Source organism: Acanthochromis polyacanthus, chromosome 3, assembly GCF_021347895.1.
Source record: "Acanthochromis polyacanthus isolate Apoly-LR-REF ecotype Palm Island chromosome 3, KAUST_Apoly_ChrSc, whole genome shotgun sequence".
NCBI lineage: Eukaryota > Metazoa > Chordata > Actinopteri > Pomacentridae > Acanthochromis > Acanthochromis polyacanthus.
Genome location: NC_067115.1, coordinates 29,974,535 through 29,989,326, shown reverse-complemented (window position 1 = coordinate 29,989,326; position 14,792 = coordinate 29,974,535). Strand labels below are relative to the sequence as shown.

Sequence of the window (14,792 nt, the reverse complement as noted above, 5' to 3'; positions counted from 1 at the left end):
ATTTCCTAATTATTGAAAGAGAAGCAGTTTTTTTCAATGAAGCAGTTTTTTTCAATGAAGATGACATTAAATGAATTGGAAATCCTGTCTAGACATGATGTTGTTAATGTGGTAAATGACTATTCTAGCTGGAAATGGCTGATTTTTAATGGAATATCTCCATAGAGGTACAGAGGAACATTTCCAGCAACCATCACTCCTGTGTTCTAATGCTACATTGTGTTAGCTAATGGTGTTGAAAGGCTAATTGATGATTAGAAAACCCTTGTGCAGTTATGTTAGCACATGAATAAAAGTGTGAGTTTTCATGGACAACGTGAAATTGTCTGGGTGACCCCAAACTTTTGAACAGTAGTGCACATAGAAAACTACACTACCGTTCAAAAGTTTGGGGTCATCCAGACAATTTCATATTTTCCATGAAAACTCACACTTTTATTCATCAAATGAGTATATAGATGAATAGATAATATAGTCAAGACATTGATGACAATACAATTAGCAAAGGCAATGTAGCATTAGAACACAGGAGTGATGGTTGCTGGAAATGTTCCTCTGTACCCCTATGGAGATATTCCATTAAAAATCTGTCCAATTAGAATAGTCATTTACCACATCAACAATGATTAATTTAATGTTATGTTCATTGGAAAAAAAACTGCTTTTCCTTCAAAAATAAGGCTATTTCTAAGTGACCGCTAACTATTGAACGGTGGTGTATGTGCAGTTTTCCAAAAAATGGGAAAACTGAATTCCATATAATGAAGATGTACATCATACATTTAAGTCTCAAAATACATAGTGACACTTCCTTCTGACAGTTCTTTCTTTTTATTTAAGTTGCTTTTTCTTTTTTTTTTTTCTTTTTTTTTTTGCAAAGTTAAATCTGGTTGATGTCATCTTTATAAGATATTAGAACCTCCAATTTCAGACGCTTTACACGCTTGGTCTCCATGGTGCTGAGGTTGTGAATGTTTCCTGTCGTCCTGCAGGTGACAATCGTGGAGAAGGCCGACAGCTCCAACGTGCTGCCCAGTCCGCTCTCCATCAGCACCAAGAATCGCATGACCTTTCTGTTTGCCAACCTCAAAGACAGAGACTTTCTGGTGCAGAGGATCTCTGACTTCCTGCAGCAAACCACCTCCAAAATCTACCTGGAGAGGGAACTTAACGGCAGCCTCAACAGCTCAGATGACGAGGTCAGAATTCCTTGAACTATTTTTCCTCTCCAGATATGAAATGTTTCATCATGTGGTGAGCTCGCTCCCCATCAGCATGTACTGTTTTGTGTCTTAAATGTCTCGATTACTGCGTACAGAACTGTGACATTGTCGTTTTAAATCCTGACTGACGTGTCTCCAGGTCTACTCCCAGCATGGATCTCTGCTCTCCAGCAGTCCGCAGCACAGTCTGGGCTCAGAAAGCGAGCGTACGTTCAATCTGAACGACAGCAGCGTGCCCACGGCCACACAAGCCCTCATGACCATGTACCGCCGCCGCTCACCTGAAGAGTTTAATCCCAAACTGGTGAGTTCAATCACACTTTGTCAAACACAGTAGAAAGCACATTATCTCATCAAGCGTGCTCTAGCAGCATAGCAATGCCTTCTAATACACTGATCCATCCTGTTAGCATTAAAGGGTATCACCAGTTGTGGAAGTTGTCACATGTTTTGCTTCCATAATTGGCATTTTCACACTATTACACTGCATGGAAAATGAAAATGCACGGAGGGCTGCTGCAGGCTGCGTGTAATCGTTTCTCCCTTTCTGCACAGGCGAAAGAGTTCCTGAAGGAGCAGGCGTGGAAGAACCACTTCACAGAGTACGGACAGGGAGTGTGTATGTACCGTACGGAGAAGACCAAGGAGCTGGTTCTCAAGGGGATTCCTGAGGGCATGAGGGGAGAGCTGTGGCTGCTCTTCTCTGGTGAGGAAACATTCGGGGAGGCCAGGAATAAACGCAAACACAAATCATTACACGGTTTAAAATGTGCAAAAGCCTTTATTACACCGCCAAGGAACGCAGCGGAGTTATGTGACGATCAGTGTCTCTGTCTGTCTGTCTGTCTGTCTGTAACGGATTTGGATGAAATATTCAGGCAAGGTCAGAAATGACTCAAGGATCAATTGATTAGATTTTGGCAGTGATGCAGCTTATTGTCTGGAACCACGAATTTATTAAACATTTCTTTATCATTGCGAGATAGCGGCACAGCGTCACTGTAACTGTGACAACAAGTGAACACTACATCAGCTGCCTGTTGACGATCACATGATTGTGATCCTACTACAAATCCACCACTCTGCACTTATCAGGACTTATCCATCTGAAATGATACAAGAAACAACTGATTAAATTGTCGGGGTGTTTCTGCATCAGTTCCTGCCACCCTCTGCATATGTAGGTCACACGATTCGGTATCTGTACATAACGTACAAATGCATAAGACACATCTGTGCTCAGCACAACGTCGTTTTGTTTGTGGGTACATTTAGATTAAATGACTACATTCTGTGGTGCCATGATTTCTCATCATTTTACTTTATTTTATTTTTATTTAACCTTTATCTAACTGGATAATAGACCCACTGAGATCAAGACCTCTTTCACAGGGGTGACCAGGCCAAGAGAGGCAGCAGCAAATGTTGTATTTAACAAAAACAGACAGACGGCTATAACAACAGACATTAAAATATTAAACACAAGCAATTGGATACATAAAGTACAGGAGTTGTTTTACAGTAGTAATTTGAGAACACAGGCACTATTCAAAGGATTTCCGTTGTCGATTTCTCGTGGAAGTCTTCCAATGAAACAAATTCTGACAATTTCAATTCATCAGTAACTGACGCACAAATGCTGCATTTATACAAACAATGCTGCATTTATACAAAAAATGCTGCATTTCTGACAATGCCATATGGGAGAATGAGCAGCTTTGGCAGAGTACTGCGCTCTCTGAGTGTTTTTCCAGTTTAAAGCTGGTAATATCTGACAGTTAAATGATATAAAAAGCTGAGATAAGAGTCCAAGAAAACTGTCACTGTTACATAAATTCTGTTGAAATTAATGTATTCATTAATGTGCACAGGATGGAATTTGGAGATTAGCTTAAATTAAACTGCTTGAATCTGTGTGGAACAGCTCATACATTCTAGCATTGTGCAAAGGTTTGTGACGTTCAATCTGCCACAACTTGCCCCATATTTCGATAGGTGTGCTCTGTAGACCGTTACAAGCACAGTCATGTGTTGCGCAGCAGCTTGTAGTCGTCCTCACCTGAGCAGATTTGGGTCACAAACGGCTCCACCTTCGCTCCCTCGTGACCTACTTTTGACGCCCGCTGCTTGTTGTCCTAGTTGCTTTGTTTTCACCACAGCCACACTCGGCTGCATCTACTAACGTCCCACAAGAAAAACAATTTACCATCATGCTCTATTATGATATTCAGAGCCAAACTGGTATCTCATTTAAGAATAAAATGTGTAAAAACCGGCTTAGTGACCTTCTGCAACCTGCCAGTAAACATGATGACTAAAGTATGTGCTTGAACGTGCTCACTAAACCTGAAATGTGATTGATGGAGGAATAGAGTAGAGTAGCCACTTTTATTGTCAAACAGAACATGCACTAGCTCGTGCACATTATGAATGAAATTTCAATGCAAAAACTCGCCATCCGTCTGATGAGAAACAAAAACAAAATAATTATCGAAATTGAGTATAAAAAATATTTACAATACAGTTCATGGTTTATAGTATAGTTTCTTCCTGCCACTCTTGGTATAATGTTAGATGTCCAGTATGTTTGTAGCATTCTATTTTTCAGTTTTTTAAAGTTGCTCACATCTTCAGCTACTCTGATGGTTTTGTTCCCCTTTAAATTCATTTAATCTACTGGTTTGAATATGTAATGTCACCTTTGTGTGTAGTCGACCCCATCACTAAGTGCTACCACGATTTTGCTCTTTTTAGAATTTTTTTTCAACATGATAGCTGCTTTCCACCTTTGAACCTCCTGTGTCTTCTACAGGGGCGATCAACGAGATGGCCACTCACCCTGGATACTACGAGGACCTGGTGGAGAAATCGATGGGCAAATACAACCTGGCAACGGAGGAGATCGAGAGAGACCTGCACCGCTCGCTCCCTGAGCACCCGGCCTTTCAGAACGAGATGGGCATCGCTGCCCTTCGCAGGGTCCTCACCGCCTACGCATTTAGAAATCCCAACATTGGATACTGTCAGGTGTGCATGCATTTGTTGTGAAGTGATAGAAGTGCAGCAGTCCTTGACAGTACTTGACTGTTTTTGCTCTTCTCTGTTGACTTCACAGGCCATGAACATTGTGACGTCAGTGTTGCTGCTTTATGCCAAAGAGGAGGAGGCTTTCTGGCTGCTGGTGGCACTCTGTGAGAGGATGCTGCCCGATTACTACAACACCAGGGTTGTTGGTTAGTGTCTGCTTTGGTGTTGGCAATGTTTGATTGGGGTTTTCTGTTTGTTTAACATCCATCCATCATCTACACACCGCTTGATCCTCATTACGGTCACTGGGGGCTGGAGTCCAAGGATAATTCAGAATCCCTAATTAACCTGAGCATGTTTTTGGACAGCTGCACAGTGGCTTGGTTAGCACTTTGGCCTTGCAGCTGGAAGATCCCCGGTTCGTGTCCTGGTCTTCCTGGCATCTTTCTCCATGGAGTTAACTAACTAGCTAAAATGTTCATCAGTTCAACAGATAACAGTGAAAGGAATGCTGATACACTCTCAATTCTCTGCTTCTGAAATCTGGTCCTTCATTTGGTTCCATTACTCAGGACTCAGGGAGATACCCTTTTTCAGATGTTTAGTTTTTACTTAATTCTGCAGTGCCACTAACCGTTAATCTGTTTCTGTAAACTTTCCCCTGAAGCTTCTTTTTTTCATCTGCAGCATCAGAAATTTCATCAAAAACTGACACCAGATCAGTTTTACATCCACCAAGGTGTCACAATCAAAATTCCAACAAACTTTGAGACATTCTTGAGAGGTCTGAGTTTTTGAGTCACTTTCAATGATTTTCAAGTAGTTTTGGACAATTTTCTTTGATTTTTCCACAATTTGTGAGTAATTTGGTGGGTTTTTGTCACTATGGAACAAATTTTTAGAAATTTTACAAAACTAATTAGCCAACGTTCAATTAGCTCAATGTATAACATTTAAAGGAATTCTCCGGGTTCTCCAGCTTCTACGCAATCTAAAAACATGATGAGGTTAATTTATTACTCTAAATTGTCCGTAGGTGTGAATGTGAGTGCGATTGTTTGTCTCTACATGTAGCCTTGTGATGAATTGGTGACCTGTCCAGGTGTCTCCTGTCTTCACCCTAAGTCAGCTAGGATAGACCCCAGCCCCTGCAATGCTAATGAGGATTGAAAGATCTAGATAATGGATGGTTGGATGTTATTGGACTGTGGGAGGAAGCCAGAGTGGCCGAAGAAAATAAGCAAACTCCATGCAGAAAGATCCCACACTGGGACATGAACTGGAGATCTTCTTCCTGCAAGGCAATGGAGCTAACAGCCGAGTCCCCTTGTTTAACATTTTCATGACATTAACATTCATATTATTCACAGGAGCTCTCGTCGACCAGGGCGTGTTCGAGGAGCTCGCCCGTGAGTACGTCCCCCAGCTGTACGACTGCATGCAGGATCTCGGGGTCATCTCCACCATTTCTCTCTCCTGGTTCCTCACCCTCTTCCTGTCCGTCATGCCGTTTGAGAGCGCGGTGGTGGTGGTGGACTGCTTCTTCTACGACGGCATCAAGGTCATCTTTCAGTTGGCGCTCTCAGTGCTGCACGCTAACATCCACCAGCTGCTGGGCTGCAAGGACGACGGGGAGGCCATGACGGTCCTGGGCAGGTAAGGAGGGGTTAAAGACATTATGGTTCTTTTATTTGTGGTTTTTACTAAATTATTCAGTCATTTTTCCTCATCAGTCTCAGTTTTATTAACTCCTTTCACATCCCTGCCAGACTTCTTGATCATTTTGACACCATATGTTGCATATTGCAGGTACTTGGACAGTGTGACCAATAAGGACAGCACCCTCCCGCCCATCCCCCACCTGCACTCTCTGCTGACAGATAACGGAGAACCACATCCAGAGGTTGACATCTTCAAACTGGTCCGCAGCTCCTATGAGGTATCGAATCTAGATCCACTCAGTCCTCATTAGGGTCACGGGGAGCCCCCCGGAGTCTATCCCAGCTGACTTAGGGTGAAGGCAGGAGACACTCTGGACAGGTCACCAGTCTGTCACAGGGCTACATGTAGAGACAAATAATCACGCTCACATTCACGTCTACGGACATTTTAGAATTACCAATTAACCTCAGCATTTTTTTTTTTTTTTGATTGTGGGAGGAAGCTGGAGTACCCAAAGAATTCCTTTATCCATTGAGCTAGTTGAACATGTTGGCTAATTAGTTTTGTAAAATTTCTACAAATGAATTCCATAGTGAGAAAAACCCACTACATTACCCACAAATTGTGGAAAAGTTAATGAAAATTGTCCAAAAATTTCTTGAAAATCGTTGAAAAGGACGCTGAAATGTCTGGAAGTTTGTCGCAATTTTGATTGTGACACCTTGATGGATGCAAGACTGATCTGGTGTCAGTTTTTGAAGACGTTTTAGAAGTTTACAGAAACAGATTAACGGTTAGTTGCACTGCAGAATTGAGTAAAAACTAAACAGAAAGGGTATCTCCCTGAGTCCTGAGCAATGAAACCAACTAAAGGGCCAAATTTCAGAAACTGACGCTGCCATTAAGAGCGTGTCAGCATTCCTTTCAGTGTTATCTGTTGAACTAATTGAACAGGTTGGCTAGTTATTTCACTCCATGTAGAAAGATCCCAGGAAAGCTGAGACACGAAGCGGGGATCTTTTAGCTGCAAGGAGAAAATGTTAACCACCAAGCTACTGTGCAGCCCCACATCTGGATTATACACTACCATTCAAAGGTTTGGGGTCACTTAGAAATGTCTTTATTTTTGAAAGAAAAGTATTTTTTTCAACAAAGATAACATTAAATGAATCAGAAATACAGTCTAGACATTGTTAATGTGGTAAATGACTATTCTAGCTGGAAACGGCTGATTTTTAATGGAAGTATCTGCATATATCTGCATAGAGGTACAGAGGAACATTTCCAGCAACTATCACTCCTGTGTTCTAATGCTACATTGTGTTAGCTAATGGTGTTGAAAGGCTCATTGATGATTAGAAAACCTTTGTGCAGTTATGTTAGTACATGAATTAAAGTGTGCGTTTTCATGGAAAACATGAAATTGTCTGGGTGACCCCAAACTTTTGAATGGTAGTGTACATGTAAAATTATTTCCACCTCTACATTTGATCTGGGTTTTGTTCTGTGGAGAATATAAATTCAGAATTTTATGTGTGACCCTTTTTCATATTGTGTGGTTTGTGTCCATTTTTATCTTTCATTTTATCATCTCTCTCTGGTGCTTATTTCTGTATAAACTGTAGAGCGGTACGTTTTCAGTTATGATGATTTCTACTTTAGTGTAATTTAAATGTCACCGTGAAGCCCAGCCATCTAACGCGGTCGTCTTTAATATTTCCGCTGTGATAATGCAGCACTGTCACAGCCGGGTTGACCTACATTTCTCAGTGTTTCTCTTTTTTTTTTTCCTTTTGTGCCAGAAATTCGGCTCCATTCGTGCGGATGTGATTGAACAGATGCGTTTCAAACAGCGACTGAGGGTCATCCAAACCATCGAAGATACCACTAAACGCAACGTGGTGAGGATTTAAACAGTGTTGGCTTGTCAGTCGCGTTTACTAGAAGGTTGTTGTTGTTGCAGCTCTGTTGTGCAAATAGTGTATAAGTAAACAGGCAAGTTGCCAACCTCAGAAGTCGCTTAGCCAAACAAGATTTGATCTTGAGTCATTATTAGATCGTCTGCTCCACATTCACACTTTATTATTCTCTGTCTATTTTTACTTAATGTTATTATATAACGTTTCAGGTCAGAACCATTGTAACAGAGACGGCATTCAGCATCGATGAGCTGGAGGAGCTCTATGTGCTCTTCAAGGTGAGTTCCAGAAAGGAAATATACAAAGAAAATAAATCTACTGAAATGTATACTGTAATGTCTTCGAGATGTGCCAAGAATCTTGGCGTTGTTGCTTTAGTTAGGAGCTTTTTTTGTGCCTCAGGCCTGTAAAAACAACCGATAAAGATAAATATGTTACTTTGTGCAGAATGATTTAGAGCAGATTTGTCAAACATGCGGCCTGCAGGCTAAAACCGGCTCGCCAGAGGGTCCAATCCAGCCTGTGGGACGACTTTGTAAAGTGTAAAATTTACAGATACAACATTAATCTGTGAATGCTAGTGTATATTTTTGTATTATCCCCTTTGCTGCAGTAACACTTCATATTTCGTAACTGTGGAATAATTAAAGGAATATCTTCTATCGGACTCGGCAAAAAGCAGCTCTGTCCTCATCCTCCACTTTTCTTTTTTAGTGTTTTTGTGTTTCTCCTGTAGTTTTTTCTTACAGTGTCTCCCGCTCTCTTCCTCTCCCCAGGCGGAGCACCTGACCAGCTGTTACTGGGGAGGCAGCAGTAACCCCACAGAGCGCCACGACCCCAGCCTGCCCTACCTGGAGCAGTACCGCATCGACGTGGAGCAGTTCAAGGACCTGTTCAACCTGCTGTTCGCCTGGGCCAACGGAGCCCACTCCGACCCGCTGGCCGTGCGTTTCTTCCGTCTCCTCGACCAGAATGGAGACGCCCTCATCAACTTCCGCGAATTTATCAACGGCCTGGGTAAGTGCAGAGAGGCTGCATGTCCTCGTAAATATTCTTCTGCAGTCAGCAACTCAGCAGCCCTCGGTTGATGAATGGATGTTTATCATGGTGTGTTCTAGGCGTTCTGTGTCACGGGGATCTCACCGAGAAGCTCAAGCTGCTCTACAAGATGCACGTCTTACCTGGTGAGTGCAGTTCAGCGATCCTGGAAAGTCGACTCTGAGAACGACCGAAAACATTTCTTCCTGGTAGAGCAGAATTATTAGCTGGAGAGAAAATGCTGGTTGTCTCACTTCACTGGCTACATCATTTTCTGAGGATTCTGAGGATTCAAGCGCTCAACTTCATGCAAACTCGCATTTAGCTTTGCAGAACATTTTAACAAGCAAATGAGCCTATCATGACTGCATTATAGCCGTCATTACTGGAGGAAAAGTTGTTTTTACTAGGCTTTCACTGACTGATCCAGAACATATTTAACAGGCAATTCATCAAAGGTAACTTGCATTATAATTCATTTAAATTTCAAAGTGTTGCATCAAATGAAGGATAAGCTGGCAAAAGAATGGCTGACATGATGTTTTAACAAAGCCAAGTTGAATTTTGAGTCTCTTTGAATTTGTTTTAACAGAGTTCACTCATGAACAAGAAGAACCGGATTCTGCCTTTGAAGCCACTCAGTATTTCTTCGAAGACATCACTCCAGAAACATCCATCGGTGAGAATTAAACAGGTTTTGTTTGAGATCAGATCAGTTTAATCTTTGGTACCATAACCACACTATGCAGGTGCAGTAAGATGCCATACTAATTTATTAACATTAGTAACAAAATACTACATTTTTTCCACTGTGTTTGCCAAAATGGTGACATTTTATTGCACCTCACTGAATCCCAGCCTATAAAAAAAAAGAGAGAGGGAAATAAAACAATGAAACCAAACAAGTACCACGAGACAGCTCTGAATTTATCCTCTTTCAAAGTCACGCTACATACACTCATGGAGAACAATTCTGACACTGATGAAAGCACAGGTACAATAAATGTATTGTATGGAGCCGGATGTTCAGTCCAGCTGCAGAAAAGCTGATCTTGCTACATCTTTATCTGGCATGTTTTTGCATAAAATTTGAATTTCTAACTGAACGAATGTTAATGTTTGACCTTGTTCTCATTCTTCTCTTTTTCAGGCCATGACTCAAAGTGCAGGAGTGAGAAAGATGACGGTTTTGTCAGGGTTACGTTTAAAACTGAGAAAGGTAAGAAACACATTCACATGACAATAAAGCGCATTCTACTCTATTCTATTCTATCCTTTTCTATCCTATTCTGTTTTACAAAAGTTGTAGAAATCTAATACGACATGCTGTATTTCCATTTTTAACCAAAATGAGCAGCAAAACATTTACTTTAGTGAACCGCAGTCCTTAGTGATGATTGTATATTTGATTAAAAAAGACTTTAATTGCCAATGCATGCCTGAAACAGTGTGCTTATATTCCATCACAATATTAGCAACAAGCTTTGCAAAACACTGATGTTCGGCTAGATTTCTGTTTTCCAGTGAAAAGGAGAAGAAATGTTGAGCTTGAGTCTTTTGTTTAATCGTCACACTGAAACAAGACAACACTGGTGTCTTTATGACGTTTTAAACCCAGAGCTTCATTTGTCTTTGTGACTGAAACACTCCGTAATTATACTTTTGGCAGTGAAGAAACAGAACAATCCTGATTATCGCCATTACTTGAAACTGTGGAACCAGGAGACGAAACCTAAACGAGAAAATACAAAAGATCTCCCAAAGCTGAATCAGGTAAGAACTGATTTATGTAAACGATAGGAATGCATCGTCCATCCATTATCTACACTACCAGTCAAACGTTTGGACACACTTTCTGATTCAGTGGTTTTTATTTAATTATTTTATACATTGTAGATTAATAAAGAAGACATCAAAACTATAAAGGAATACATATGGAACAAGAAAAGCACTCAGAGCGCAGTACTCCACCAAGGCTGCTCAGTCGTATCATTTCCGACGGCTGAAATCACAGCAACATAGAATGTGGCCATTTAATATAGATGAACTCAAAATGACCTTGCACTGAGCACAGGCGTGTGTTATGCATGTGTACGTTATGTACGGATACCAGATCGCATGATCTAAATATGTAGCATGCGTCAGGAATTGATGGGACTCAGAAACACCCCCACAATTTGATCAATTGTTCCTTGACCCATTTCAAAACGGATAAGTCCACATTGGTGGATTTGTAGTAGGATCACAATCATGTGATTGTCAGCAGGCAGCTGATGTAGTGTTCACTTGTTGTCATGGTTACAGTGACGCCGTGCTGCTATCTCACAATGATACAGAAATGTTTAACAAATCCGTGGATCCAGACTATAAGCCTCATCACTGCCAAAATCTAATCACTTGGTCCTTGTGTCATTTCTGACCTTGCCTGAAAATTTCATCCGAATCTGTTCATCAGTTTTTGGGCAATGTTGCTAACAGACAGACAGACAAACCAAGGCCAGTCATCACATAACTCTGCCGCGTTCCATGGCGGAGTAATAATGATCTTTCAATTTTTTTTAGAGTCCTAAACAAATAATATTACTTGTTATTGCTAAATATTTACTTTCTTATTCCTCTGTGTCAACATAAAGTCTTTCCCTCATTTAAAATAAGCTGTCCAGAGATGTTTGTTATTTATTAATTTTGGTAAATTGACAGCTGGAGTCTATCAGATAGGGGACACCTGGACAGGTCACCAGTCTATCACAGGACTACATATAGAGACAAACAATCACACTCTCATTCACACTTACGGACAATTTAGAGTAATCAATTAACCTCAGCATGTTTTTGGACTGTGAGAGGAAGCTAAAGAAAGCTCACACTGCACGAGAAGAACATGTAAACTCAAATGCAATCCTCAGTAAGCTTTATTTCTGCTGTTTCTGCCTGCAGAGCCAGTTCATCGAGCTTTGCAAGACCCTCTACAGCATGTTCAGCGAGGACGTCGCGGAGCAGGAGCTCTATCACGCTACAGCGACCGTCACCAGCCTGCTGCTGGAAATGGGAGAAGTGGGGAAGCTCTTCTCCTCCGGCAGAAGGGACCTCCACCTGGACGGTAGATCGGAGCCGAGCATGTGTGCGAGAGACGTCTCGGATCCCAATGTCGGCCAGGAGCCTCAGGATCTGGGAGACGTTTTCGACCCTGCAGGCCTGGAGAACAAGTCGAGCCCCTGCGAGGAGGGAAAAGGGGACGAAGCGAGCGAGCAGCTGCCCCCGATGCAAGACATCAAGCTGGAGGACTCGTCTCCTAAGGACACGGGCACGTCGTCCGCCATGCTCATCTCGGACGACGAAACCAAAGATGACACGTCGATGTCGTCTTACTCGGTGCTCAGCGCCGGCTCCCATGAGCTGGACGAGAAGCTGCAGTGTGAGGACATTGCAGATGACACTGTTCTGGTGCGCAGCGACAGCAGAGGGTCCAGCAGCGGTGAAGGAGGAGGAGGAGGAGGCCGAGCTCACGACCGAGGGCTGCCTCACAGCACCAGCATCGACAAAGACTGGGCCATCACCTTCGAGCAGTTCCTGGCCTCCGTCCTCACTGAGCAGGCGCTGGTGCACTACTTCGAGAAGCCCGTGGAGGTGGCAGCTCGCATAACTAATGCCAAGAATGTGCGCAAAGTGGGGCGCCCCCTGCTGTCCACTAGTGACTATGAGATCTCTCTGTCCGGGTGAGGAGGTTTTGCTGAAAGACTCGTGCCGTTCTTAAAGGAAAATGTGATGATCAGTCAGTGGTGTTTTTCAGGAGAATGAAGGTAAATGTAAAATGTGTGATAGTTGAATGAATGTGACCAAAACTGCTCTTGGCAATGTATTTTAGCAGAAGAAAAAGACTTTTACTGTAACAATCACTAGATTCTGTCCATCTAGGAGGGAACAGGACATTAACATTATGGTTTGCTCAGATGAAATCAGTGTGTACATGTAGTAGCTGTACTTTATAAGACATTATGCATAGGTGTTAATATTGTAATCTCTATTACTCTTAGGCTATATGTAGATGTAAATGTCCACAGATACAGGGGATAATGATAGTCTACGATCACCTCACGTCATATCTGGTCAAACTGTTGCTTTGTCACTTTACTTTTACTTTATATCCTTTGCTGCTAAAAAAAATTTTTTTATTGTTTTTCCACTGGATGAAAATATGGAAAAATACAAAACGAAGCTGTGAAAATTCGATGGTAAAGTGAATTTTCATGTCTTATTGTTCAAACTGTCTTCAGCTCCACTTTGGCAAATCATGTCGTCTTTTTCACACACAAACCTCTGATCTCCACTTTAAATAATCACTTGAAAATAACGCTCCCTGTATTCAAAAATAAGTTCATTCTCTCCAGCCGTCATTAGTAGTCGCAAACAATGACAGAAAAATGAATAAAAATCTACAATCACAGTTTACTTGACTGAGAAGAAAAAGAACAATGGGTGGAAAAAAAACAAACATTTTGATGGTTCAGAAATGAAGGTATTTGTTCAGAGAAATGGTGGTTACACTAAAATGCTGTTAGATTCTGCACTTTCTCTACGACACAACGTGATCCACTAACGTCTGTTTGCTTGCCTTTTGCTATTGTCTGCACTCCAAACTGAAAATGTTCGTTTTTTTTTAAGGTTTTTACCTTTTTGCTTAGTGCATTTTTACATTGCTTCTTTGTTGTTGTTGTTTTTAAGTTGTTACTCTGGATTCTGATGCATTGTGTATCACTCCATCTAATTAAAATTACAGTATGATTGATTCAATGCTGCACAGTAAAACGCCTCCAGACTTGTTTTTCATCAGAGCCTTTATGATGGAGAACGCTGAGTCTTACTGCCCTCTGCTGGAGGATCGTTCAACTCCACAGCCTCTTTTTCTTTAAGATGAGTTATAGTCACATCAGTTGTAGTTTCACAGAGGCACAAACGACATGCTTATTAGGGTTCGAGCACCAATGGTCCCAAGGCACCGATGGTGCCGAAGGACCCTATTGAAACCCTAGGGTTTCTTTTTCTTCTTCACTCTTTTCCTGTCTTTTCAAACTCCACTTTGGCAGCCTAAACATACCCCAACACGTGCCAAACTTTGTCAAACATGCACATCAGGACTGGTGAAAAATTTAATATTTCATGGGAGTTGTGCATGTGTGTGGCAAAATGGCTCCATAGCGCCCCCCGGTAAAATTGAAAAAGTGGTCATTAGGCCAACTGCCACAATGTTTCATCTACAGCCACAATAAAGACCTGATCAAAAATTGCTAGAATTTACCATTTGCACATTTGGATCTTAATGAGGTTTTCAGTAGAGCTACAAAATGCAAAAGCAAGAAGGGGGAGTGTGACAAAAAGCACTTTGAAAAAGTAATTTATTGAAAACAAGTAAACTGAAATAGGCTGTTTATCAGCTGATCAAAAGTTTAAGACCACAGGCTATAAAAGCCAAAATCTGCTCAAAATTCTCATTTTCTGTCAGCCATTCACACGGTCATGCTCTCCTGATGGCTAAACCTAAGAAGCTTTCTCTTCTTGAACGTGGTCGGATCGTCGAGCTGCAGAAGCAAGGCCTCTCACAGCGTGCCATTGCTGCTGAGGTTGGACGCAGTAAGATGGTCATTCTAAATTTTTTTTAAAGATCCTGAGCATTATGGAACAAAAAAGTCAAGTGGTAGACCCAAAAAAATTACACCTGCGCTGAGCTGGAGGATCCGATTGGCTGTCCGTCAAGACAGTGCGGTCCTCGACCCAAATTAAGGCCCTTACTGGTACCGACTGCAGCGCAATAACCATCAGACAGCATCTGTGGAAAAAGGGTTTCTGAAACAAAAATCGAATTCAAAGGCCTCGTCTCCTTCAACACTACAAAACTGCCCATTTAGACTTTGCCGGGGAGCATCAA

The 14,792-nt window shown here is 41.8% G+C and overlaps 1 protein-coding gene across 1 annotated transcript in view; it reads left to right on the top strand.

The window, feature by feature from the left end:
• The window catches only part of tbc1d9 (TBC1 domain family, member 9 (with GRAM domain)), a 33,846-nt gene extending 20,171 nt beyond the window's left edge, over positions 1-13,675 (top strand). Inside the window, exons 7-21 of the mRNA XM_022221847.2 lie at positions 993-1,199; positions 1,363-1,527; positions 1,779-1,929; positions 4,036-4,250; positions 4,339-4,456; positions 5,621-5,906; positions 6,060-6,189; positions 7,715-7,813; positions 8,041-8,109; positions 8,608-8,848; positions 8,950-9,015; positions 9,462-9,548; positions 10,020-10,088; positions 10,539-10,642; positions 11,807-13,675. Coding sequence (XP_022077539.1) covers positions 993-1,199; positions 1,363-1,527; positions 1,779-1,929; positions 4,036-4,250; positions 4,339-4,456; positions 5,621-5,906; positions 6,060-6,189; positions 7,715-7,813; positions 8,041-8,109; positions 8,608-8,848; positions 8,950-9,015; positions 9,462-9,548; positions 10,020-10,088; positions 10,539-10,642; positions 11,807-12,589 — 2,790 coding nt within the window. The 3' untranslated portion in view covers positions 12,590-13,675. The remainder of the gene's footprint in view (positions 1-992; positions 1,200-1,362; positions 1,528-1,778; positions 1,930-4,035; positions 4,251-4,338; positions 4,457-5,620; positions 5,907-6,059; positions 6,190-7,714; positions 7,814-8,040; positions 8,110-8,607; positions 8,849-8,949; positions 9,016-9,461; positions 9,549-10,019; positions 10,089-10,538; positions 10,643-11,806) is intronic.
• Positions 13,676-14,792: the final 1,117 nt, after the last annotated feature.